The 25,733-nt window shown below is 49.6% G+C and overlaps 1 protein-coding gene across 6 annotated transcripts in view; it reads left to right on the plus strand.

Moving 5' to 3' along the window:
* LOC125939991 (zinc metalloproteinase-disintegrin-like atragin) overlaps positions 1-20,872 on the plus strand; it is a 178,911-nt gene extending 158,039 nt beyond the window's left edge. For all 6 annotated transcript variants that reach the window (XM_049655608.1, XM_049655606.1, XM_049655605.1 and 3 more), the window contains 3 exons: positions 243-387; positions 1,119-1,253; positions 20,129-20,872. In XM_049655608.1, the coding sequence (XP_049511565.1) occupies positions 243-387; positions 1,119-1,253; positions 20,129-20,245 (397 nt within the window). In that variant the 3' untranslated portion in view covers positions 20,246-20,872. The remainder of the gene's footprint in view (positions 1-242; positions 388-1,118; positions 1,254-20,128) is intronic.
* The last annotated feature ends 4,861 nt before the right edge of the window (positions 20,873-25,733 follow it).

A 25,733-nucleotide genomic window follows, 5' to 3' on the forward strand; every position in this document is an offset into this window, starting at 1 on the left:
ACGAAGGTGTCACAACGCTTACCTACATCTTACTTCACTTCGCACCGTTTGCTATCAGCTTTGATATTGTTAAGGCAATAATAACCGCACAGTTTGGGGGATTACTTTCATTGTTTCGGCAGCTCTTATCAACCCCAGCATGTTTATTCACAAATTAAATAGTTCTTTATTTTTTAATGTTAGCGCAATTCAACATTTAAAGTTTCGGTAGTGGTAATTGAAAGAAATCACTGCTGTTGCAGGAGTGAACGGGGACGATGTTTATTGGACTCTGAATCACGAAAGATGCCTCTTCTCACGGAAACTGATTTACGAAAACCATTGGAGGATGCTTCAAAGTACTGTAAGAACCAATATATGGAGGCTACAAATGTAGAATTTGTAGCGGTAAGAATCATTTTTTTAAGTTTAGGTTACCCTAATGAGATCCCTTCATGCAGAGTCTGGTTCACCTCCCTACATTTCCTTCCTTCTTTTAATCAACCTCCTCCTCCTTAAAATGACTCCTTGCTAATAGCACCCCGCTCCAGTGAGCCGGTTACCGTGGCGAGCGACGGCAAGGAAATGGCTCGTGGAATTTTTCGCTTTCGGAGCAGACAGTCCTGGAACGCCGGCCTATACAGTCGTCACACAACAAGTCATTCAAGGCACTCTTGAAGTTTTTGCGATCGAGTGGACTATCTGACAGACTATAGTTCTCACAGACGTTTCCAACCTCCTCCTTTTCTTTTCCTTTTTTTTTCATTCCTTGAAATTTTTTTTGTGACTGCTTTTTCTCTTCCCTATTCTTTCCGCCTTTCATTTCCCCTTCCCCTTCCCCCAGTGCAGGGTAGCAAACCAGAATCTTTTCCGGTTAACCTCCCTGCCTTTCCCACCACGTTTCTCTCTCTCTCTCTCTCTCTTCATGCAGAGTCAATAAAAAATAATACAACTTAGATAACGCATGATACTGTTATTACTTTAGTGACTTTGTACTACACGTACTTTTACTTTGTACTAAATGTGGTGTTTCCACATTTCATACACGAACCTAGTAAGTGCAATGTGCAGATAACTTTACAGGACACAGAACTAAGGTTTTTCGTTTGTACGTATGTTGTGCATTATCTTCTTTCCAGAATTATAGCGAAGAATTTAATATAGACAAATGTGTCTTAGTTTGTGCGACCACAGACAGTGATGGCGTGAGGTCCTATAATATTGTTCCTGCCCCGGATTACATCTTTTGTGGAATGGCTGCAGAAGTACCGCAGGTGAGTTTGTAATTTGCAAATTCCCTTTCGGATGCTCTCACCTTAGCTTTCGAAAACTTACACGGGGACTTCCGAACGTTCATGTTATGGAATTTCTAGCGCCCTTTTGCAGTTCATTGCAACAGTAATTATATCGATGCTCCAGATGACTTTTCGCTGATGGCGTCGTTGTCGCCGTTGGTGTGGTGGTCCGTGTGGATGTTTCGGTATGCCGGATGGTTGCTATAACATTCAAGCGCTAAAGTTGCTCTGACCAGGTTTTATGATCTACCAGAATGTTGGCGATTGCAGCGCTCTAAAAAGAGTCAATACATTTTGTTCACATAGTAAGTCCTTCATGTTGAATCACTGAAACTTTCAAGACAATAATATGGCTAAAACTGAAAGTGGTGGAGCTTATTCGGGGCCGGCGCCAGCGCTATTTACGGGTATGGTATTGCATTGGGCGTTTGCTCGTCGGTCCCATTGAGTGCAGCGTCGAGATGCGAAGCCTGCAATACCACTGACGGTGCTCATGACGCTTGCGTTCTCACACCACTAATAGCTGTCAGGGCATTGTTTCTCCTGTCCAGCACCATTTTGTGCTGCTTCCCGCCAACACGTAGCTTCCACACCTAGTTACGACACCGTCTGAGGAGATGAAGCACAGCGCGAGAGGTTGCTATCGCTCTCAATGCTGCCAACATCACTCAAAAAATTGCAATATTTTATTTACAGTTTTAATAAGAATTAAATTAGAAGTTCTAACGTTTCAAAGCAACCGAGTCGGTTTAGATCTACGAATAATCTTTGTTAGGTAGGCTTTTCCAGCGTGCACCTAGAACCAGTTGGTAGAAGCCTACTTTGTACATCATCCCAACGCCATCGGAATGCAATTAAATAGCCGCACCCGGTGACTGAACCGAAAGCACTTTGCTCAGCAGCAGAACGCCGTCGCCACACAGTCATAGGGACGGGACCGTTTAAAGTGGACCTTGCTTTGGGAATCCTCACCCTCTCTTGCCCTGGCAGCTGCTACTGATTGCGGCAACGGTCTTGTCGAATAGCCGCTCCTATAACCAGTCGACTTATATATAGGCTTCCGTACTACCCTTACAGACTACACCTACTGAGTGAATTTGTCAGTGAAGCCTCAAGCCGTATTTAAGCATCCTCACTGTAAGGAATATACGCCTTCAGGCGCGTAAATAATCTCTTGGCGCCAAGCATTCTGCGTCTTCTTTCGGCTTTTCGGTGCATCTGATCGGGCGATTTCTCCACCAGCAAAAGCAGCCGATAACCGAGGTAGTGACATTTATTATTGGAATTTACTTTCCGATTCTGAAGGCATTTCAATGTACGGTCGCGTGAGTACTTCCTGCAAACGCTTTAAGCGAAATGATAGACAGTACACGAAAGAACAGGACAAGGCGCTTACTCACGACTGAAAGATTTATTGACAGGGAGCAAAAATAAGCATTTTAAATCAAAGCATATGAAAAAAGCATTTAAAATAATTTTTAAAGTAACAATTTTAAATAAAACATTTTTAACGTTTTTGAGGAAAACAGCATGACGTTAAACTTTTCTTTTGAATTGCCCCAAGAGATCCAGTTACAGTTTGTTGATCTAAAATTGATCTTTCAATCACTTCACGCTTGCTGGACTACGGACCCAAATCGATTAGGCCTATCCTCAACTGTGGTCAGGTCATTCCGAATTGGTAAAACGAGGAATAGTTAAAACGGGGTTCAAGTTCTGCATTGAAGAAGTCATGTGAATACTTGATATATTTACGCTTCCACAATCAGACCGACAAGCTCGAACAAGCTCATTATCCACATAATGTTATAAAATTGATGTGTGCTAACACTTTGAAAGAAATTAAAGCCATCGAGGGAAAGCAGCCCAGCCTTGAGAATCGTCATAAAGAGAAAAAAGGTGCCGTCCCTTCGTACTTACATAGAACACGACATGAATTAGAGAGAGAGAGAGAGAGAGAGAGAAAGCGAAGAAAGGAAAGGCAGGGAGGTCAACCAGACGAATGTCTGGTTTGCTACCCTACACAAGGGGTAAGGGAAAGGGGGAATAAAAAGAGGAAGAGAGTGAGCATTGTGTGTGCAGCGAAGCACCATGACACCAAAGTCAAGTCCCATAGCTGGTGATGTGCGTTGAAGACATCTGAAATGAACCAAGGGCCAGTGGTCGTTGCGTGAATAGGAGGCTGTGGGTGAGCCATGGGGCTTACTGGAGACTTGCAAGCACTGGATTAAGAGCATCCAGTATTTGCACTGCTCTTCGCGCTGACGGAGTGTGCAGCTTGTTAAGACTATACGAAGGGTATTTATAAGGGACCGAAGCATCACAACCACTTGCCGGTCTTCTTTTATCGGGAGTCAGCATTGTGGACTCTACCGCGGTGCACTGTATCCTTTGATGTGACTGTGGTGCCGGCTGTGGCATCGGTTGTGGTTCCGGCTGTGGCTTCCGCTGTGGCTTCAACTGTGGCGTCGGCTGTGGCATTGTCATGATATGGACGGAAGCGCGCGAAAAACAACAAGACATTGCCGTGTTCGCCGTGCGGGGGTGATGACGAAGTGGTGTGATCGTGTGGCGCGTGGCGCGTGGTGCGTGCAAGTGTTCTGAGCTGCTCGGCGTTGAAGGCCAGCCGGTTCTCGCTGGACGCCCGGTCCAGAGAACCCAGATCGCCCACTGCGCCGTCCTTGGACGCAAAGGACCTGTGTTCCTGCTGGGCAACCGGTCCAGGGAGCCAGGCGAACGAGGTAACTCGTTCTCGGATGCCGGTGACCTGCGTTCCTGCTGGGCAACCGGTCCAGGGAGCCAGGTGAGCGGGGCAACCGCGGTCCAGAGAGCCAGGCGAGCGGGGCAACCGTTCGAGAGAGCCAGGCGAGCGGGGCAACCGGTCCAGGGAGCCTGAAGGGCCTGTGTTCCTGCTGAACAACCGGTCCAGGGAGCCAGGCGAGGTGGTCGCTTTCCCGGGCCACTGCCGCGACCAGCCTGCTGCCGGAGGCGAGAGCAGTAGCGAGAGCTGTTGCACGGCCAGCACGGCTGTGTCTGCTGCCGTCGCTGCTGCAGCTGTAGATCCCATGATACCGTGGGTAGGCCCATGGTGACGTCGTCCAGCCGTCAGCCGACCCTTCGGGACCGACATCGGCCTCTACGCGTCAACGGACTTCACGCAAAGGGAACGCACGGCGAGAGACATTATATTATATGACAGGACACTCTATAGTAGCAGCTTCGGGACTGCATGCGTTAGCATAACGTAACTACATGTCCATAGTGAAGTCTGTACGTTTTGTGCTGTTAATATATATTCTGTGTTTGTGTGCACTCGAGTGGTCGATTGCGTTCCTTGGTGAGTGGTCCTGGGCCCAAACCTCATTATAGTCCATCACCAATCAAACAGCACTACATAATCATCAGTTTCATCACAATCTGGCGAGCTTGCCAGGATACCGCTCGTAAAATCATCGAAGGAAATTATCCTCCCTCGAGTGCACGCTCACAGAGAACTAAACGATGGATACAGAAAGATTAGCCACTATTGGATCACAGCTAGGATTGTCCGGTGTGGAATTGCGTACGTGGATTGAGAATGAACAGGCAAAACAAAGAGCGGAACGAGCTGCGGAGAGAGAAGCAAGTAAGGAAGCCGACGAAAGAACTCGACAAATTCTTGAGCTCAAATTGAAGCTCCAAGAAGGAGCTCAGAGTGAATCCGCACGAATCAACACTGATTCGATGTCTCTTCCGAGTGCCGCCTCTTCAGTTCTCAACCCGCAAAAGTTGCTTCCATTGTTCGATGAGCGACGCGATGATTTGCATGCGTACTTGCAAAGGTTCGAGCGCGTGGCAACAGGACAAGATTGGCCACAAGAGAAGTGGGCATTAGCTGTGAGCATGTGTTTAAGTGGTGAAGCGCTAACAGTAATTGGCCGAATGACTGCCGCTGATTCATTAGACTATGAGAAAGTAAAGAAAGCTTTGCTGCAGAGGTTTCGATTCACTGCACAAGGTTATCAGGAGAAATTTCGCAAGGCAAGGGCAGAGGATGGAGAAACCGGGAGACAGTTAGCTGCTAGGCTTTCAGGGTACTTCGACCACTGGATTGACATGGCTAACGTATCCAGAACGTTCGACAGCCTTCGAGATCACATGGTCGCCGAACAGTTTATCCGGTGTTGCCATCCAAAGCTTACTATATTCCTGAAAGAACGAGAATGCAAGTCACTCCAAGAGCTAGCTGATGCGGCTGATCGGTTCATTGAAGCTCAGAACTTATCGAATCTCGGGAAGGTTCCGGAGGACGCAATAGACGTCACTAGGAATCCCACCGACGCTCCAAGAAAACCACCACCAATTTGCAAGCGCCTTGGGCATCAAGCTCATGAATGTCGCAACCCAGCTAAAGAAGTGACAAAGTGCAAGTTCTGTGGGAAGGTTGGTCACAAGAGCGACGACTGCTGGAGCACGAAGGCGCATAAGGAGAAAAGTTCGGCCTGCGTGGTCAACGAGAACCGCGATGATTTTTCTTTGTGTCACCCAACTGGAAAACACAAGAAAGGTAAAAATCGTGACACGTTTGATAAAAAACCGGATGAAAGAAAACCAATTTTTCTGGTGGAAGGAATGCCAGTAGTTGAAGGGCAAGTGCTCGGTCGAACAATTAGGGTCCTTCGTGATACGGGCAGCAATACTGCAATTATCCGAAGAGACTTAGTTCCTGATCAGAGTTTGACTGGAAAGAGTAGCAGAGTCCTGCTTATTGATGGCTCTGTAATTGATGTGCCAGAAGCCAGACTCCACGTAAATACACCCTACTTTACTGGAGAAATCACAGCCTTATGTATGGACAAGCCACTTTACGATCTTGTGCTCGGAAACCTACCGGGTATCAGAGGACCTCAGGAGCCAGATATTAACTGGAAGCATGCTACAGCCGACCAAAGAGACACTGCGTCGCTGAACTCGAGTGTGCAATTGGTACCTGTAGAGCACCCTCACTATGTTTCCGCCATGGTCAAGCCACAAGAGGATAAGACGACTCCATTGTGCGCACCAAAGATAAAGTGGTGTGACGTTAACAAAGACCAGTTTGCAGAGGAACAGCAGAAAGACAAAACGTTGAAATCTCTGTTTGCTAAAGTCGACAGAAAGTGCAAGTCAGCAAAAGGCCACTGCTACTCGTTCCTTGAAAAAGGTGGGCTTCTCTACCGACAGTACTGTCTTGCTACCGGTAGAACATTTAACCAGCTCGTCGTGCCGAAGATGTTTAGAAGACCTATACTTGAAGTCGCACACGAAGGTCTTATGGCCGGACATCAAGGAATTAGGCGCACGACAGATCGAGTCTTGGCGGATTTTACTGGCCAGATCTGCATGGCGACGTGAAAAGTTTCGTCAAATCCTGCGATAAATGCCAGCGAAGAACACCAAAAGGCAAAATAGGTGTTGCGCCTCTGGGCAATATGCCTATCATACGTACACCTTTTGAGCGCGTTGCGGTCGATTTAATCGGTCCTTTCTCACCAAAATCGGACCGTGGCAACCGTTATGTTCTCACTCTCATAGATTTTGCCACACGATATGCGGATGCCATTGCTCTCCCTGCAATTGATGCTGTGCACGTGGCAGAGGGAATGATTGAGATCTTCTCTCGCATTGGTCTACCCAAAGAGATCGTAAGCGACCAAGGAACAAGCTTCACAGCAGAACTCATGGAAGAGGTGGGCCGTCTACTTGCCATCAAGTTTCTACGAACAACTCCCTATCATGCCATGGCGAATGGGCTCGTGGAGAAGTTCAGCGGGACCCTGAAGACCATGCTGAAGAAGATGTGCCAGGACAAACCTCGATCCTGGGACAGGTACCTTGCTCCAGTGCTATTCGCCTACAGAGAAGTGCCGCAATCAAGCCTGGGCTTCTCGCCTTTTCAATTGATTTATGGTCGACACGTACGAGGACCACTGACGGTGCTCAAGGAGCTGTGGACCAATGAGGATATCGACGGCGAAACTCGTACAACCTACACCTATCTTGTCGATCTTCGAAATCACCTTGAGGAGACATGCAAACTCGCCCATGACGAGTTGGAGAAGGCACGCGCAAAGCAAAAGACCTACTTTGACTGGAAGAGTAGTCCTCGCAAGTTAAACGTTGGCGATAAAGTACTTATTCTACTGCCGACTGATTCCAACAAACTACTAATGCAGTGGAAAGGTCCATTTGAAGTCGCCGAACGGAAGAATGAGGTCGACTACGTTTTGAACATAAGTGGAAAAAGAAAAATATTCCACATCAATATGCTCAAGAAATATGAGGAACGCGAACCTTTACAAGGGCAGCAGGTCTCTGCCATAACAGAGATCACCAAGCCTTTGACAGACCTCACACGGAAAGGACCAAACAACAGTCTCGCGTGGGGACCGGCTCAACAGCAAGCGTTCAGCATTTTCAAGAATAAGCTCGGCAATGCTCCCATTCTACAAGCACCGAACATGACAAAGAGTAGGATAACATCGGAGCGGATTACCTGAGCCGTATCTAAATCGCTGAACGAACAAGTGTATATTACCATAGAGTTAAAATTTTTAACCTTTGGATTGCTAAAGGACAAGAAGACAATTACCGATTTTACTTTTAAAACAACAGTTGTATATGTAGTGAACTCGTCAAAGTGTACCTCCGCGCAACACGTTGGCCTTTGTTTTCCGCCTTCTTCCCCATTAGAAAAAGTTGTAAACAACTTTCTTAAAACCGGGGGTTGTCATGATATGGACGGAAGCGCGCGAAAAACAACAAGACATTGCCGTGTTCGCCGTGCGGGGGTGATGACGAAGTGGTGTGATCGTGTGGCGCGTGGCGCGTGGTGCGTGCAAGTGTTCTGAGCTGCTCGGCGTTGAAGGCCAGCCGGTTCTCGCTGGACGCCCGGTCCAGAGAACCCAGATCGCCCACTGCGCCGTCCTTGGACGCAAAGGACCTGTGTTCCTGCTGGGCAACCGGTCCAGGGAGCCAGGCGAACGAGGTAACTCGTTCTCGGATGCCGGTGACCTGCGTTCCTGCTGGGCAACCGGTCCAGGGAGCCAGGTGAGCGGGGCAACCGCGGTCCAGAGAGCCAGGCGAGCGGGGCAACCGTTCGAGAGAGCCAGGCGAGCGGGGCAACCGGTCCAGGGAGCCTGAAGGGCCTGTGTTCCTGCTGAACAACCGGTCCAGGGAGCCAGGCGAGGTGGTCGCTTTCCCGGGCCACTGCCGCGACCAGCCTGCTGCCGGAGGCGAGAGCAGTAGCGAGAGCTGTTGCACGGCCAGCACGGCTGTGTCTGCTGCCGTCGCTGCTGCAGCTGTAGATCCCATGATACCGTGGGTAGGCCCATGGTGACGTCGTCCAGCCGTCAGCCGACCCTTCGGGACCGACATCGGCCTCTACGCGTCAACGGACTTCACGCAAAGGGAACGCACGGCGAGAGACATTATATTATATGACAGGACACTCTATAGTAGCAGCTTCGGGACTGCATGCGTTAGCATAACGTAACTACATGTCCATAGTGAAGTCTGTACGTTTTGTGCTGTTAATATATATTCTGTGTTTGTGTGCACTCGAGTGGTCGATTGCGTTCCTTGGTGAGTGGTCCTGGGCCCAAACCTCATTACAGTCCATCACCAATCTAACAGCACTACATAATCATCATTTTCATCACAGGCATCGTCTGTGGCGTCAGCTGTGGCCATGGCCGTGGCTTCGGCTGTGGCTTCAGCTGGGGTATTCGCTGTGGCTTCGGTTGTGGCTTCTGCTGTGGCGGTGGCTGTAGCTTTGGTAGCGCGGGCCAGGCTTCAGTGTTGGTGTTCTCCGGCACAACCTTGTCATAGTTAGACTCGACTCCGCCAGGCCTAGGGGGCAGAGGAGGAGGAGTTGCCGGATGTGCCACGCTCTTCATAGAGGAATCTTCGTTCTTTGAAGTCCGACGGCGTCGGTAGCGTCGCTTTCTAATGGCCGCAACAGCTTCCTGACAAGACGAACAGTCTCTTGCCATCCGCTTGAAGACCGCCTTTTCTTTCCTCATTTTAGGGCAGTCCTTTGAGGTCGCATCATGGGACCCAATGCAATTGGGGCATTTAAGAACCGTGGCTACACAGGAGTCTGCAGCGTGGGGCTGTGCGCAGCGCGAGCAAACTCTCGTGTTCTGGCACACAGCGCTCACGTGTCGCAGCCTCAGGCAGTTGCGGCATTGGAGTGGTCTTTGGATAAATGGACGCACGGGGTGTCTAAAGTGGCCCACCTTGACGTGTGAGGGAAGAGATTCGCCCTTGAAAACCACCTTCACACAGCGGGATGTGCCGAGTCGAGACACATGAGTGATGGCGCAGCCATCAACGGCTGTCTTACTTAAATGCGGCAAGTCGGCGCTGGAGATGGAGACGTCAACGTCGTTGATGACACCAGTAGTGGTATCACTGTCCAGAGGAATGTATGAGTGGACCTTCGTGCCACCAAGTTCCGTAAGTTTGCTCAAAGTGATCCGTGACCTCTCATCTACGATGTTAATAGCCAAGACATTTTGTTCGTCTGTTGACTCTGACATCCGTGACTTGATTTGGCGTCACCGCTTCCAGAAGCACCGAAACAGACTGTCTGTTTAGTCGCCTCAGGTTATCGGTAGCGAGTTCTGGCATAAATAGAATTGTACTGACTGCGCTATTCCGAGGTGGTCCTGCAGTCGACGTGCTTTAAGACGGGTAAGCCCTGGTGTTTCTTTGTTTCACCTTGCGGCTCCTCACAAGCTGAAAGTCGTCATCGGAGAAGTCATCACTGTTGAGCAAGTAGACGCTGGTATCGTCGCTGTCGGTGTCGCTCTGAAGGCCGGTCCGCTTCATAGACGCAGCCTCCGCTGAAATCGCCATCCCCAGCAGAGGCGCGGGGACGTCAACTCGCATCCGTGCAACAATCCATGACGGCTACCGGAGATTTACAGAGAAATCAGGCGAAAACAGCGAGAAGTAGCGTTCTGGCTCGCAGAAACTTCGAGAAAGGATGCGTAGAGAGGCAGGGAGGTTAACCAGAAGTACTTCCGGTTGGCCCGCCCTGCACGGGGGAAGGAGTAGGGGGATAAAAAGAGAGTGGAAGGGATAGCTAGATAGATAGATAGATAGATAGATAGATAGATAGATAGATAGATAGATAGATAGATAGATAGATAGATAGATAGATAGATAGATAGATAGATAGATAGATAGATAGATAGATAGATAGATAGATAGATAGATAGATAGATAGATAGATAGATAGATAGATAGATAGATAGATAGATAGATAGATAGATAGATAGATAGAAACGAGCATAAACAAACGTCCTACACTATAGAGCGGTAGGCGGCGGCGTTCTTAGTCTTTCGTCACGGCCCGTAGACCGCAGGAACCTTAGTAACACGAGTAAGGCCTTCAGCGCGGATGTTCTTTGGGAGCACTGACTCAAAGCTTTTAGTTCTGATTGTGGTCGATTGTCAAATTGGTCAAGCACTCTGCACATCACTTGTCTCTGGGCACTATATCGCGCGCAGAAACAGATAATGTTTGCGAGCATCGGTGCTGCATATGCCGCACCTGGGGCTCTTGCCCATTCAAATAAGGAAGCTATATGAGTTCGTAAATGCAACGGCTAGCCACAGAGGGTACAGCATGGTCTGTTCACGTCGTGGTAACCCATGCAGTAGATCCATCCGTATATCCGGAGACAACGAACGCAAACGTTCGAGTCCCATAGGGCCAAAGTACATTCACGGGGTCTCAATCGCAGCCGCAGCATCTGTTAGCGGAAACGGAATCAAGACACATTGACCACTTTCAGGTGCAGATCGGGCGGCTTCGTCGGCGTGGTCCTGGAAGCCATTAAAATATTATGTTGTGTCCCTTGTCATGGCTTCAATGATATATCTGTCGAATCTATGAGGTCAGTTGTTCATTGGATCCGTGGCGCATTGGACTTTGTGTGCACCGAAGGGCTGCATTGGAATCACTAAAGACTGCCTATTGTTGCGGTGGTTCCTGATTAATGAAATCAAGTGCAGCACGGAGTGCCGCAAGTTCTGCACCTGTCGAGGGGGTAACACATGAAGTTTTTCGCTTGATTTCTTCAGGCTTTGTCGGGATGAGGACTGCTGCAGCAAAACCGCTGAGTTTTACCAAACTATCAGTGTAGACATGTTGCCGGAATCTGTGCACGCTGTAAAGTGTTCCAAAGTTCCTTGTTTCAAAGCTTCCAACGGCGCTCCAGCTTTCTTTTTGATGCCCGGAATTGTCAATTGTACTTGCTGCCGGTGCAGACACCGCAATGGGGCTCATGTAGCAGGTGTGAATTTTGATGGCAAGTGAGACTGATGTCTTACAACAATTTTGGTAAATGTTGAATGTGGCCTCTTTGCTGCAAGCAACCAAGATGGTGTGAGGGAATCCGACTCAAGTGCCTCGGGACATCTATAGCAATGTAGACTGTTTAGGAGAGTCTCTGGCAATGGCCACTGTCGCCATCGATGACATAGTTTTTGGGAGACCAAGACAAGTTCTGAGTGCTTGGGCTTGCACACTCTGGAGTCTGCGGATATTTCTAGCGTAATTATTTCCTAGTACAGGTCAGCTGTACCGCAGGAATCCCGAAAATAGTGCTTTTTATAGTTGCAACATTGAGGTTCAGCCGGGTCAAGGCGCTCTTTTTGAAGACCCTGGCTCACGGATGTAAATGAGCGTGCGAGTTGGCGGCACTCTACGGCACATTGAGCAAGTTCTGAGACTGGGCGGTATTCGGATGCATCCGGGCAGTACGGAAGTATAGTGTCCAGTGTGGAAGATGGCTCACGTCCGTATAGTAAAAAGAAAGGCGAAAATCCAGTGGTGGCTTGCGTGGCTGTGTTGTATGCATATGTCACAAAAGGAAGCACCAAGTCCCAATTAGAATGGTCGGAGGCTATGTACATGGATAGCATATCACCGAGTGTTCGGTTAAAGCGCTCCGTCAAGCCATTAGTTTGCGGATGATAACTTGTAGTGGTGCGATGAATGATATTGCACTCACTGAGAAGCTCTTGGATGACTTGAGAAAGAAACACACGCCCTCGGTCACTAAGCAGCTCGCGTGGCGCACCATGGCAAAGAACGAAGCGGCGCAACACGAACAAGGCAACATCGCGAGCTGAAGCTGTTGCAAGAGCGTCGGTTTCGGCATATCGAGTAAGATGGTCGACGGCCACAATAATCCACCGACTGCCCGCAGGGGTGGAAGGAAGGGGTCCGTACAGGTCTATGCCGATTCTATCAAACGGGCGAGCGGGACACGGCAAAGGTTGTAATGGGCCAGGTGTGTGACAAGTTGTTTTCCGGCGTTGACACTCAATGCAGGAACGAATGTACTTGTGGACGTATGTGTACATTCCACGCCAGTAGAATCGCTGGCGAAGTCTATCATACGTTTCCAAAACGCCAGCATGCGCGTTTTGTGGGTCTGCGTGAAAGTCCGTGCACAGATCGGAGCGCAAATGGCGAGGTATAACAAGAAGCCACTTTCGACCATCGGGCTGGTAGTTGCGGCGGTACAACATGTCGTCCCGGAGCGCATAATGAGGTACTTGGCGACGAAGGGCACGAGGGAGCTGTGGGGCTGGTGTCGTCGAAGGCATAGAGAGAACGTCGATCAGCGAGGCGATCCAGGGATCCTTGCGCTGTTCGGAAGGCATGTCAGTGATATTGATGCTGGCGAAGGAAGTTGCGGAAAGGGAAACAGGCGCAACGTCAGAAGACACCGGCGAGCGGGAAAGTGCGTCGGCGTCGGCGTGCTTGCGTCTGGAGCGGTAAAGAACGCGAATATCGAATTCTTGCAAACGAAGCGCCCAACGTCCAAGTTGACCCGACGGATCCTTCAGTGAAGCCAGCCAACAGAGCGAATGATGATTGGTGACGACATCAAACGAATTGCCATACAAGTAAGGGCGAAATTTCTGCAGCGCCCAAACAATTGCCAAACATTCCTTCTCGGTAACCGAGTACTTGCGCTCTGCCTTGATAAGGGCACGACTCGCATAGGCAACAACGTACTCGGAGAAACCCGGCTTACGTTGGGCAAGGACAGCGCCAAGGCCGATCCCACTAGCATCCGTGTGTAACTCGGTCGGAGCGGCAGCGTCGAAGTGACGTAGGATGGGCGGTGAAGTCAAGAGACGGCGTAATGTTGCGAAAGCCTCATCACACGCCGGCGACCAACCAGACAGATAGCTATCGCCGGTGAGCAGCTTCGTCAGTGGTGCTATTATAGAAGCAAAGTTCTGCACAGAGCGGCGAAAGTATGAGCATAGACCAAGGAAGCTGCGAAGCGCTTTCACGGTGGTAGGCTTCGGAATTCAGCAACAGCACGAAGTTTCTGCGGATCGGGAAGGACGCCGTCCTTAGAGACTACGTGGCCCAGGATGGTGAGTTTGCGAGCTCCGAATCGGCACTTCTTGATGTTAAGCTGAAGGCCTGCGCGCGTCAAACAGCTCAGGACCTCGTGAAGTCGACGGAGGTGACTGTCGAAATCAGGGGAGAAAACTACGACGTCGTCCAGGTAGCACAGGCACGTCTTCCATTTCAACCCACGCAAGACACTGTCCATCATCCTTTCAAATGTAGCTGGGGCATTACATAGGCCGAAGGGCATAACATTGAATTCGTACAGCCCATCGGGAGTTACGAAGGCAGTTTTCGGGCGATCGGATGGTGCCATAGGGACCTGCCAATAACCGGACCGTAAGTCTAGTGATGAAAAGAATTCGGCTCCTTGCAAGCAGTAGAGGGCATCATCGATGCGTGGCAGGGGATACACATCTTTTCGCGTAACTTTGTTCAATCGGCGGTAGTCGACGCAGAAGCGGATTGAGCCATCTTTTTTCTTCACAAGAACAACAGGCGACGACCAGGGGCTGCAGGACGGCTGAATGATGCCGCTCTGAAGCATGTCGTAGACTTGTTCGGCGATCACATGACGCTCAGCAGGGGATACGCGGTAAGGGCGCTGGCGCAGAGGCGCTTGTGAGCCGGTGTCAATCGGATGGAGAACAGTATGCGTGCGGCCTAATGACGTCTTCTGGCAATCAAACGAGCCTCGAAACTGGTTGAGGAGTGCAAGAAGTTTCGCGCGGTGCACCTCTGCAAGTCCGTCGTCGATGGCGGAGCCGAACATACTTAAAGGCGGTCGATCAGGCGTACTAGCAGAAGGCGTCAAGGCACTAAGGTGGAAGTTGTCCACGTCGTCAAGGCAGAAGATAGAGGATACGTCGAACGCCTGAATTGTGCCGATACACTCTCCACGGAGTAAGGTTGAGGGAACCGGCAACGGATTCGTAACAAATAAGGATGCGGCACCGTTGTTCATGTCGAGAACGGCAAAAGGCAACGTGAGATTCCTGCGGTGTTGAACGGTCTCGGAGGGTGAAAAGAGAACTGCAGACTCACGAACAGCGGCACAGGACACGGGGACAAGGACTGTACTACTGGGTGGTATGTTCGTATCCTCAGCGACAAACAACTTTTCCATTGTAGGTGCAGACGATGCGGAACACAACAAAGGGAACGCCACCTCGGCACGAGCACAGTCAATAACAGCATGATGGCGAGAAAGAAAATCCCAACCAAGGATGACATCATGCGAACAGGCTGGTAGCACAAGAAACTCAATGGGATAAACAACATCTTGAATTATGACGCGGGCTGTGCAGGCGGCTAACGGCTGAATATGGTGTGCGGTCGCGGTACGGAGGGATAATCCGGTTGACGTCGTCGTAACCTTCCGAAGCAAGCGGCAAAGTTTTACTTCAATCACTGAAACGGCAGCACCAGTGTCTACAAGCGCAAGGGTACGAAAACCATCCACAATAACGTCAATGAGGTTCGCTGGAGAAATTCGAGGACTTGAATTTTTCGACGACGACGCAGTTCGTGCCTCGGGAACTGCGACGTTTAGTTTTCCGCGTCAGAAGGGCAGGGTCGACGGCGCATAGGTGACAGAGAGCGACGTCGGGGGGATGGAGATCGGTGGGTAGCTGAGGGCATGCGCTCGGGCGAAGAGGATTGTTGTAGCCGCGCTGTGCCGTCAAAGCGCCGAGGATCGTAAGCAGACGGTCGCATGACATCTATTGGAACAGGAGGGCGACGGCGACAGAAGCGCGCCGCATGACCTGCATAGCCGCAAGAATAACAGATAGGGCGATTGTCCGCAGTGCGCCATGGATTTGTGGGGACTGGTCGGCTGAACGGAACTGGTGGGGGCCGAACGGGTGCCGACGCGGAAGAATAGGTCGGTTGACGAGGCGGCCCGGCAGCGACGACTTGCGCATACGACAAGGGCGCAGGCTCCGGAGGTAGCGGACGAGCGAAAGGCAAAGCGTCAGTGACCTCTTCCTGGATAGCTTGGCGTATGACTGGGGCCAGATGTTGTGCCTGTGCTGGCTCGGGCGTGCTCGATAAAATAGAGAGTTGTCTGGCGACCTCCTCACGCACGAACTGCTTTATCTGAATCAACAGTGCATTCTGGTCACCCAGAGTCAAGGCCGCGATCGAGTCGGTCTGTTCCAGAGGGCGTCGAGTTTGGGCGCGTTGCTTGCGCAATTCGTCGAAACTCTGGCACAAGCTGACAACATCGGCGACGGTTTGGGGGTCTTTGGCCAATAACATTTGAAATGCGTCATCGGCAATTCCTTTCAGGATTTGCTTGATCTTATCCGACTCGTGCATCGACGGGTTGATACGCTTACACAAGTCGACGACGTCTTCAATATAACTGGTGAAGTTCTCACCGGGTTGTTGAGCGCGTTCACGAAGTCGCTGTTCTGCGCGGAGCTTGCGTACTGCGGGGCGGCCGAAGATTTCCGAAAAAGTGGTCTTGAACGAGGCCCAGTATGAATCTCCGCTTCGTGATTGCGGAACCAGAGACTGGCTATGCCAGTCAAGTAAAATATGACATTGGTCAGCCTAGTCGCATCGTCCCATTTGTTGACTGCGCTCACCCTCTGGTAAGTTGCCAACCAGTCATCGACGTCTTGGTCGTCAGTCCCGCTGAATATCGGCGGGTGACGCTGAGGCAGCACGCCGGGACAGACGGTGGGTTGAGTCTGAGAAGGACCTTGGGTGGTGGTTTCTTCAGCCATCGCTGGCGCTGGAGGCAGGGTACGGCTACGTAGTTCCAGGTTGGGAGACTAGGAGATACCCAGCACCTCCACCAAACTGTAAGGGGGTTTATTTACAAGCAGGGACTATACGTAACAACAGCCTTGGTCCAAGAGCGTCGGTCACTGTCTCGCGCTCTCCGGGCGGCTGGGCTTCGTCATCCTCACTCAATGGCTGCGGACTCTCTTCCCCACTACAATGGTAACTGTTGCCTCCCAGGTCTTCCCGCCGAGAAACGCGAGAAGGTCCGCAATGGCGGCCAAACGCTTTGTCATGTACGTGGCGTGAGGGCTCCAAGGTAAGTCTCCATCAATGATGACGCCAAGAAATCGGTGCGTTCGTCTGTACGGCACATTTTGGTCATTAATCCGCAAAACATGCGGGGCCATCACTTTGCGAGTAAAAGCAACCAGTGAACACTTCTCAGGGGAAAGTTCCAGGCCTTAGATATGTTGACACCGGTGGGCACAATGCCACTGCACTTTGGCGGTGGCCTGTCTGTGCACGGAGTTGTGTCTCTCCATTTGTTTGAGGACTTTAAGCTCTGTCTTGCGTCTCGGGCAGTCTTTCGACAACCGTTCATGGGGACCACAGCAATTGGTCCACTTGAAGTCAGTCGCGCGGCAATCATCAGCGCTGTGCTGCTCAGAGTATTTTTGGCACATGGTCGAATTTTATCATATACCACCGACATACCTGATCGTCAAACAATTACGCCACTGAAGTGGCCTTGGAACGAAAGGTCGCACTGCATGATGAAAATATCCAACGTTCACGTGGGACGGCAAGATTCCTAGGCGTGATGTGATTCTCCTAGGCGACGGACTTCAATAATAATTACTTCTGCTGTGGAGGGTTTAACCAAAATAGGCAGGTATTTGTCGTTAATTGACTCATCGACATCATAAATCACATCTGATGAAGTATCGCTGTCCTGTAGTACTATGTTACGAACATTTATCGTGACCAGCACTTTGACTGTGCTCAAGATATCCAGCGCTGCTATGTTCTCGACATCGACCACGAGAATATTCTTACGGCTGGCAATTCTCACATCCGTAATCTCACTCGCAATTAGAGCCTCGAGTGTGACAGATATGGCTCATTCAGGTCGTCGGTCGGCCGTCTCGGTCATAAGAGGATGGCATGAGCTGTGTCATTGTTCTTTGCCATTGCCTTCGTCCTTGTTGAAGACGAGGAACCAGTGACGATTCTCCTCTTTCCTTTTTGCCTTACAACTGTCAAGTAGCCACCGTCATCCGACACATCTGAAGCAGAGTAGTACAGCAGGGTGTCCTCACCTGCCTGAGTCGCTCAAGTGGTGGTTGCGCTTCCTTTGAACGCTTGACGCTGTGACATCTATCTCGTCCGGACGCCTAGCTGACTCCACTTCCATGGCGAAGGTCTCGGGAGTGGCGTCTCCTGAAAACACACAAAAATACTCTTAAAGTAGAGAAGTAGAAAGCGGGGTTCCACACAAGAGCCACTTCGTCGTCCAAGATGAATAAAAATGGTAGGTTCCAGGTACAAAGTTCACGTCCTTATTTCAGCCAGAAATAATCTTCAAAATCTTCGTTCGCGTGTGCACAAGAAGCCCCGATAATGTATCATTAAACCAAGTAAAAAAAGCATGTAGATGATGCGACAGGCATCGTGTACTTGATTCCATTCTGCTGTGGCAAAGCGTATCTGGGCCACTCTGGGCGCTGCATCAACTTGCGCCTAAGAGAGAACCAGACGTCAATCAAATCATCTGCGGCATCGCATCTGAGCGCTCACTGTGGAGTATGCGGGTCCTATCCCGTGCTAAATAAAACGTAGATTGTCTTCAAAAGCAACCAATCAGTTAACTCGAGAGCTATCAGAAGCCTACAATATGAGAAAAAAAGGAGATGCCTACGCCAACCACCGTTCTGTTATGCTCCACAATAAATAATTCGCCTTTAATGATAGTTAGCCCACATGTTCTGTCAGATTTCTCAGAATTTACTATTGGCTCTCGTCGCCCCTGTTTAGCTGCGCATGCACCATCACACCCCTTTTGTGTGCCTACATATTTGTACTCTCAATAAATCTTTCAGTTGTGAATAAGGGCCTTGTGCTGTTGCTCCGTCATATACTGTCTAACGTAGCGCTTAAAACGTTTTCAAGATGCAAATCAAGACAATCCCGGTTGACTATTTTCTTTGACATAGATTATGGGATAGAAGTACAGGGAAACGGGTGGATCCGCGAGACGATGCAATAGTAAACTTGGCCGATTCTGAACGCAGTGTAATTTACGATCACGTGGGCCATGTCACCCAGCCTTGAAAGGAATAGTAAAGTCTGCCGATCCTGGAGACCGTACAATAACGAAGTAAGCCAATCTCGCAATTGTTCCATCAAAATTGGATCGATTGCGATATAAGTCTAAGCCGCGGACACCCCGATCACACGAATCGCGTGGTTGGGGTCTCCACGTCTTGCCAGGTGGGCATGTAGCTGCTATGCTGCAAAACGCGGTGAAAAAGATTAACAATTTTATAGCATTCATTAACCCATGTTAAATAATGCTATATATATAAACCCAGCGCCCACGTTCTTCGGATTGGTCTGACGCATGCAGTTTCGCACACATTTGATGATATTGTATGAGTCAGACCAATCTGTCTACCTCCTCTTTCTCTGTTTTCATCCCTATACGCCCTTACCCAAGTGTAGGGTAGCAAACTGGACGTGCGTCTGGTTAACACTCCTGCCTTTACTCCCCTATATTTCCCTCTCTCTCTCAAATACAATTTCTAATAGTAGAATTGCATAACAATGTCCAAAGAATTTTGCATTCAATTGATTTTACGTGAATATTTTGAAGCTAGATAACAAGATCCGACATTCCTATTCTTTAGTCATTGCAGCCCTTCGAAATAAGAGCATCACCACAAGTTTCGCTAGTTCAGAAAAAGGCTTATGTTTTCATTGAGAGACAGCGATGGTCGATGTGCGATTTCTAGCTGTTCTGTAATTAAGAATCGTGAGTTTACTGAAGACACCTTTCTTTTTACTTAGAAGGTAGCTACGAGAGACTTTCGCGTTCCTCACTGTTGTTTTGTTCAGTGGTACATTTAATTTTATTGCAAATTCAGGCGTGAATATTTTTTTTTTTTCGTGATCAGTCTGGTCATGTAGAGGATGGGGACTGTCCTCTGAGAGACGCAGGCTTTTAGGAGGGTGTTTCATTATTCCTACTTTGCTACGTTTTCAATCTCCTCATCAAGTTCGACATGTGGAACCTGATCTGCCAACTGTTAGCCGTGTCCTTAAAGCACAGCCTTATGTGCTTGTGAATTATGTGTGCACCGATATGGGAATTTTACACTGGGCTTTAAGCCGAACCCTAATCATTTCGCAGCCTCCCACTACTGCGTACCTCGCAGGCCGTGTGTCGTTTCAAATCTTTACAGCCGGTGATTTGACTTGATTTGGCTTGAAGATTCAGACTTGGTAAATATCGACTACAGCCTACGTTAACTCATCTGCAATACTATCCCGGCGATATAAGTAGTGAACAACCCAAGCCGCAATACTAAAGCAGTGTTCATTAGAGGTATATTTGCGACCTCTTCTGTTGTCATAATTTAATTCAGAATTTAAATAACGGACTTGTATTAGAATGATTAAATCCCATTTTCTTTTTTTTTTCTCCATACAGGCTTGCATCGGCGGCATCTGCCGAGAAGTTCCAGCACGACCAAAGCCTTTTCATGAGTGGCTAAAAGATCGTATAAGTGAGCAGTTCGAAATGAGGACTGCTCTAAATAATAAATGACATATTAGCTTCCATCATCGTGGAGATTCGTGGCGCCCATACGATTTAAAAAGTGAATCCACGTATCAATCAACTCCAACGAGGTAGCACACCACGAAGCTCGAGGTCTTACTCGCCGAGCTGAGCAAGGAGTGACTTCCATCGGTCAGGGGAACGCGGAGGAGGAGATCTGGAGAGAAAAGGACAGATTAAGAAGATTTAGCGATAATACAAAATTCTATCAAAATCAGAGGCGAATATTACCACCGCCTCACACTTAACTGAACAGAACTGAGTCCGTTGCTTGGAGGCGATTACAAACAGAAACCTATGTGAATCCCGTGCAGTTAAAGACTTTCTACCCCGAGATATACGCCAGCGATATATGCAGGCTATGCAAGTCAGCTAGAGCCACCCTTCAACACATGTTGTGGGGATGTAAAATATATCAAGAAAAAATGGCAGTCTCTCCGGAAAATCCACGGGCGCGGTGGTCGGCCACGCTACTCAGCTCAGAACACCTAGACCAACTTTGGGCCGTCCAGCGAGCCATGAATGCCGTGCGGGAGCAACAGCTCCCAGTGGCCATCTAGGCGGCCCCAGGCCCGGGCCTCCCAATCGCCGGATTTCAAAGAAAGTTATGTCACTCACTCACTCACATAGCAAGTTTCTCGACGGGTGCGATATTTCTGTAGTGATGTTGCAAAATTATCTATATGCATTAAAAGTGGTGTTCTTTTACATTGTCGATATGGAGGAAATGATCTGCTTGGGGAACGTCAACAGTGGCGATGGCACCTAATAGCAAGAGTTAGAGAAAACGTTTCGACACCGCTTGTATGACGAAGACGCGGTGACGCCATTTGCCGGTATGCCAACTGCCAACTGCCTTGGCATACCGGCAAATCACGGCGACGGCGTGCCGTCGGGGTCGTTTCATTGTCGGCATCCCAGCTTCGTCATCGGATTTTCTTCGTACCATCGTCTTCATACCGTCGTAGTCATCCCATTGTCATCGTGCTGTCGTAGTAAAGGTGTTGTTGTCAGGGGCGGATCCAGGTTTCTTCTGAGGGGGGGGGGGGGGAGGGGAGGGGGGTCCGCTTCTGTCAATTATGATGATGATGATAGTAGCCTTCCTGATTTACCGAAATGCACCGTTTCTGCTCACGATAAACCCGCGTTTTATACGGCTAGAGCAACACCTCTAGCCCGCCGTGGTGGCTCAGTCAGCTCAGGTGTTGCGCTGCTGAGCACGAGATCACGGGATCGAATCCCTGCCACGGCGGCCGCATTTCGATTCGATGGAGGCGAAATGCAAAAACGCCCGTGTGCTTGCGTTGTAGTGCACGGTAAAGAACACCAGGTTGTCAAACTTAATCCGGAGCCTTCCACTAAGGCGTGCCTCATAATCAGAACTGGTTTTGGCACGTAAAACCCCAGTAAGAGGAAGAAGCCCTTTAGCGAAGCCAGGTATCGGTTTCTCCGAGTTTATAGGAAAAGGACGTTACCCAATACAGCCATGTGCTTGGCGGCTGTGCCTGATAATACAGGGTGTTCAAAACTAAGATTTATGGTTTTCTTAAAATTAGGCAATTAGGCACCCAGCAGGTGAGCACAAAGTGAGGTGATAATTATCGCTGTGAGCAGCCGAATTAACTAAAGTTGAACAACTATTTTTTTTCGACTGCAGTAAGTGGGTATGTTTGTATAGAAAACTTAGAGACAGTCGTGTTTCTACACAGTATCGGTCGGAATAAATATTCTAGCGTGTTCGTGCTCCGAGATATCCGACTCCAAATTTCAATTGTCTTACTGCGCAGAGTTATCGACTCGACGCACGAGCAGTTTATGCTTTGTGTTGCAGTGGAAGGGAAGCATTTTTAAGATTTTTTAGGGCATTCACATCTTGATGGGTGAAGTGTTGTCATGAGATTTGTGCATGACAACACCAAACTTAAAGCGGCAGTATGTATGAAATATTCGTTAGCATAGCTAAAAAGGTTTCTGCTGTTGATGGTGTAGTTGTTGCTTTTGATTTCAATAAAACTTACAATACTTGGAAATCAGCAGTCACTATATTTGCGTAGCCCAGGCAATGACCATGCCTGGTCGTCTAGTCACCATTACGCACGCGCATTACACTCCGGCTTCACCGCTCGCGCCATTATCTCGGCATGGCAGCTGCCGCCAGCTTTACAGGCTGCGCGGTCGCGTGTTACGACAGCGGTTACGGGTTCTTCGATTTTTTTTTTCGCCAGCCGTGAGGCGAAGGGGGACAGTTATTATCTTTGCCAATGCCTCCGCCGCGTTGTCAGACTAAACGCCGCACTCAACAGCCGCGTCACATCATGGAAGAGCTTTGCGCCAATCCTCACTCTCTCGCATGCGTACTCATGCGAACGACAATTAAAATTTGGAGTTGGATATCTCGGAGCATAGACATGCTAGAGGAATTCTTCCAAGTGAAACTGTGTAGAAACACGACTGTCTCTAACTTTTGAATACAAACATACAAACTTACTGCAGTCAATGAATAGTTAATTATTCAATTTTAGGTAATTCGGCTGCTGACAGCGATAATTATCATCTCACTTTGTGTCCCCCTGGCCACATAACTTATTTGCGCAGGTGCTCTTTACGTGCCTCCCAGTGCCTAATTTTAAGAAATCCATAAAGCTTAATTTTGAACACCCGGTATGTCTAGCCTGTATTGTTTCTTAAAATAAAATTTGGGATGATCTGTCGCAGGTTCGTTATGCATGCGTAAGCACGGGTCCGTCTTTGGAGTTCTGTTGGGACACCTTGATTTCCTTAAGAAGATTCTTTGTGTTCGGCTGAGACACCTTCGTTTGCTTTGGAGCTCCGACGCGGCAACCACTACGCTGGTTGTTTACGATATGCGGATCACCTCGTATGAAGAAGAGTCACGACGCCACCTGCAAGAACGATGTGGCCTATAGTAGCCGAGAGCGCGAGCCAGCGTCTTCATTGTTTTGTTTCCCACGCGACGTCATCCTTTTACACAAGGCGCGCATCTGCTCCCGTTTCTCTAACCACGCGACGCCATCCTAGGCCCGCGTGCTGGCGTTGGCCGCTGACATCACGCTCCCCCACTTCGCAGCCGCTCCGCTGCTCGAGGCTTCAGCCCCGCTCCGCGAGAACGGCCACTCAGGTAAACGGATCCGGCGGCTTTGAGCCTCCTATGCTTAATGTACGACAATAAAACTGCGAAGTTATAATGAAAAACTTGTAGCGTACGAACGGTATTGTGCTCGTACTGGATATTGTCAACGTGTAACTGTGATCACACAGCCCGCCGAGGTGGCCCAGTCAGCTAAGGCGTTGTGCTGCTGAGCACGAAATCGCGGGATCGAATCCCGGCCGCGGCGGCCGCATTTCGATGGAGGCGAAATGCAAAAACCCCCGTGTGCTTGCGTTGGAGTGCACGTTAAAGAACCCCAGGTGGTCAAAATTAATTCGGAGCCCTCCACTACGGCGGGCCTCATAATCAGAACTTGTTTTCGCACGTAAAACAACAGAACGAAGAAGTAGAACCTGGGATCACACTGAGTGCTACAGTTAAAAAAAAAAGTTGCCTATGCGTAGTTCTTAGTTTCGCTGTTAGTTGCAATGTTATTGTATATGAACACTTCAGCGAGAGATCTCTTTCATTAAGCAAGTTGGTCGCGGAACCGATGACAGCCAATGAGGCAACCGATGACACCTCAATGGCGAACAGAGTTGATCAGGCGCGAAGGCGCTCGCGCGGACATCTGCGTGCTTGGCAAAAGGGACGTCCCCTCGTTCATTCGACGCCACCGATGGGACGAGTAAGGCACGGCCGGCGCCAGGAGGTCCAAGGTGTTCATGAGAAACAATAACTACGGCAACTTCGCCACACCACACGCCTACGGAATACAACTAAGCTTGTGAGCGAGCTAGCTTTACTTCTACATGGCTGATACCACTGGTACTCGCGAAAAATAATTTTGAAAATGCTGGTGGCCATATTTTTTTGCGACAGGGCCATCCACCATGTCAGCGAGGGGGCGATGCAGAAATTTGAGGGGGGGGGCGGTCAGGACATCCGGACATCCCCCCTGGATCCGCGCCTGGTTGTTGTGCCACCGCCATCATTTCAGAAGCGTCATCCGATTGGTGTCGTGCCACCGTTGCCACACCGCGTTCATCTTCGATCCAGCGACGGCATTTCTTTGTCATGCCCTTGTAACCGCGATGTCGTCGTTCAATCGTGACTATGCCGCCATTTTCACGCCATCGTCGTCACCGCGTCTTCGTCATACAAGTGGTGTCAAAACGTTTTCTCTAACTCTTGCTATTAGGTGCCATCGCCACTGTTGACGTTCCCCAAGCAGATCATTCCCGCAGTTGGCATACCGTCGACGTGGCATCACGTCGACGGTATGCCAACTAATGTGTGGTGACGGCTCTATGAAGGGGACGAAATGTCGACGATGGCGTTACAATGGCGGCATAATCACGATTGAATTAAACCGCAGGCAGCAACAAAAAGAACAGGCCATTCAGGCTTCCCCGTCCATTTCTGAGTAGCACCGAAGGCTCGGCAGCGCGCTTAATACACAGCGCCTGTCTTCGCTACTGCAAAGAGAGAAGAGGAGTAAAAGGCTGTTGCAGCAAAACACATTTTTGGTAATGTGACGTCACGTCGCCTGTTCACTCGTGTAGCTGCTGTACATACTGCATGTTTGTGTGTCGGTGTGTCAGTGTTACCGTCAAGATTTCCGGCATCACCGACCCGACTTTAAAAAGCTGACGAAGTTTTACAAGGTGCTGTCGCAGGCATTCCACTCTGTTCCACTCTGAACAGCGGAGCTGTTATTCGGCGGTACGCACTTCACGCGGCGTCCCCATACCATCGCACGCAACATACTAACTGCCGACTCGATAGCAGCAGGTGCCTTGTTAGCAATCACCTGTCACACCAAATGACCGATGCGCGCTACGGCCATCAGCGCTCCCTCGGCGCAGTCAAACGGAGCAGCTGGCGAAGTCAGGAGCTGGGGTAGCTGTCAAAACCGCATCACGTTCACGCTTCGCAACATCTCGAACGTTACCAATCACCATCAAATCATTCTCTAACCACAGTCTGTAGCACACCACACAACTGAATCCGAAATGTTTGTCCAGAAAGTCCCTCTGAAATTGCGCATACGCACACTTCTGCTCGTCCAATTTACTGGCGTGGTACCTGCGTCTCTTCGCCGCATTCTCCGCTTCGCGGCACCTGTCTTCCTGTCGAGCCCGCCCCTTACGGGCAGCCTCTCGGGCACAATCTTCGCTGCTACTCGCCGCCTGTTTCCTAGCTTTCATCTTGCTACGCCAGGTGTCAGCATATACCTTACTGGTTCGCTTTACCTCCTCCTAGAGGGCGCGGAAGTTTTGAGGTTCGGACACTGAAAAATTTATGGGAGGATAGACATATACAGCTCCGCTGTAAAACATCTAATCAAACATGTTACATCATTCG

Source organism: Dermacentor silvarum, chromosome 9 (genome assembly GCF_013339745.2).
Source record: "Dermacentor silvarum isolate Dsil-2018 chromosome 9, BIME_Dsil_1.4, whole genome shotgun sequence".
Classification (NCBI taxonomy): Eukaryota; Metazoa; Arthropoda; class Arachnida; order Ixodida; family Ixodidae; genus Dermacentor; species Dermacentor silvarum.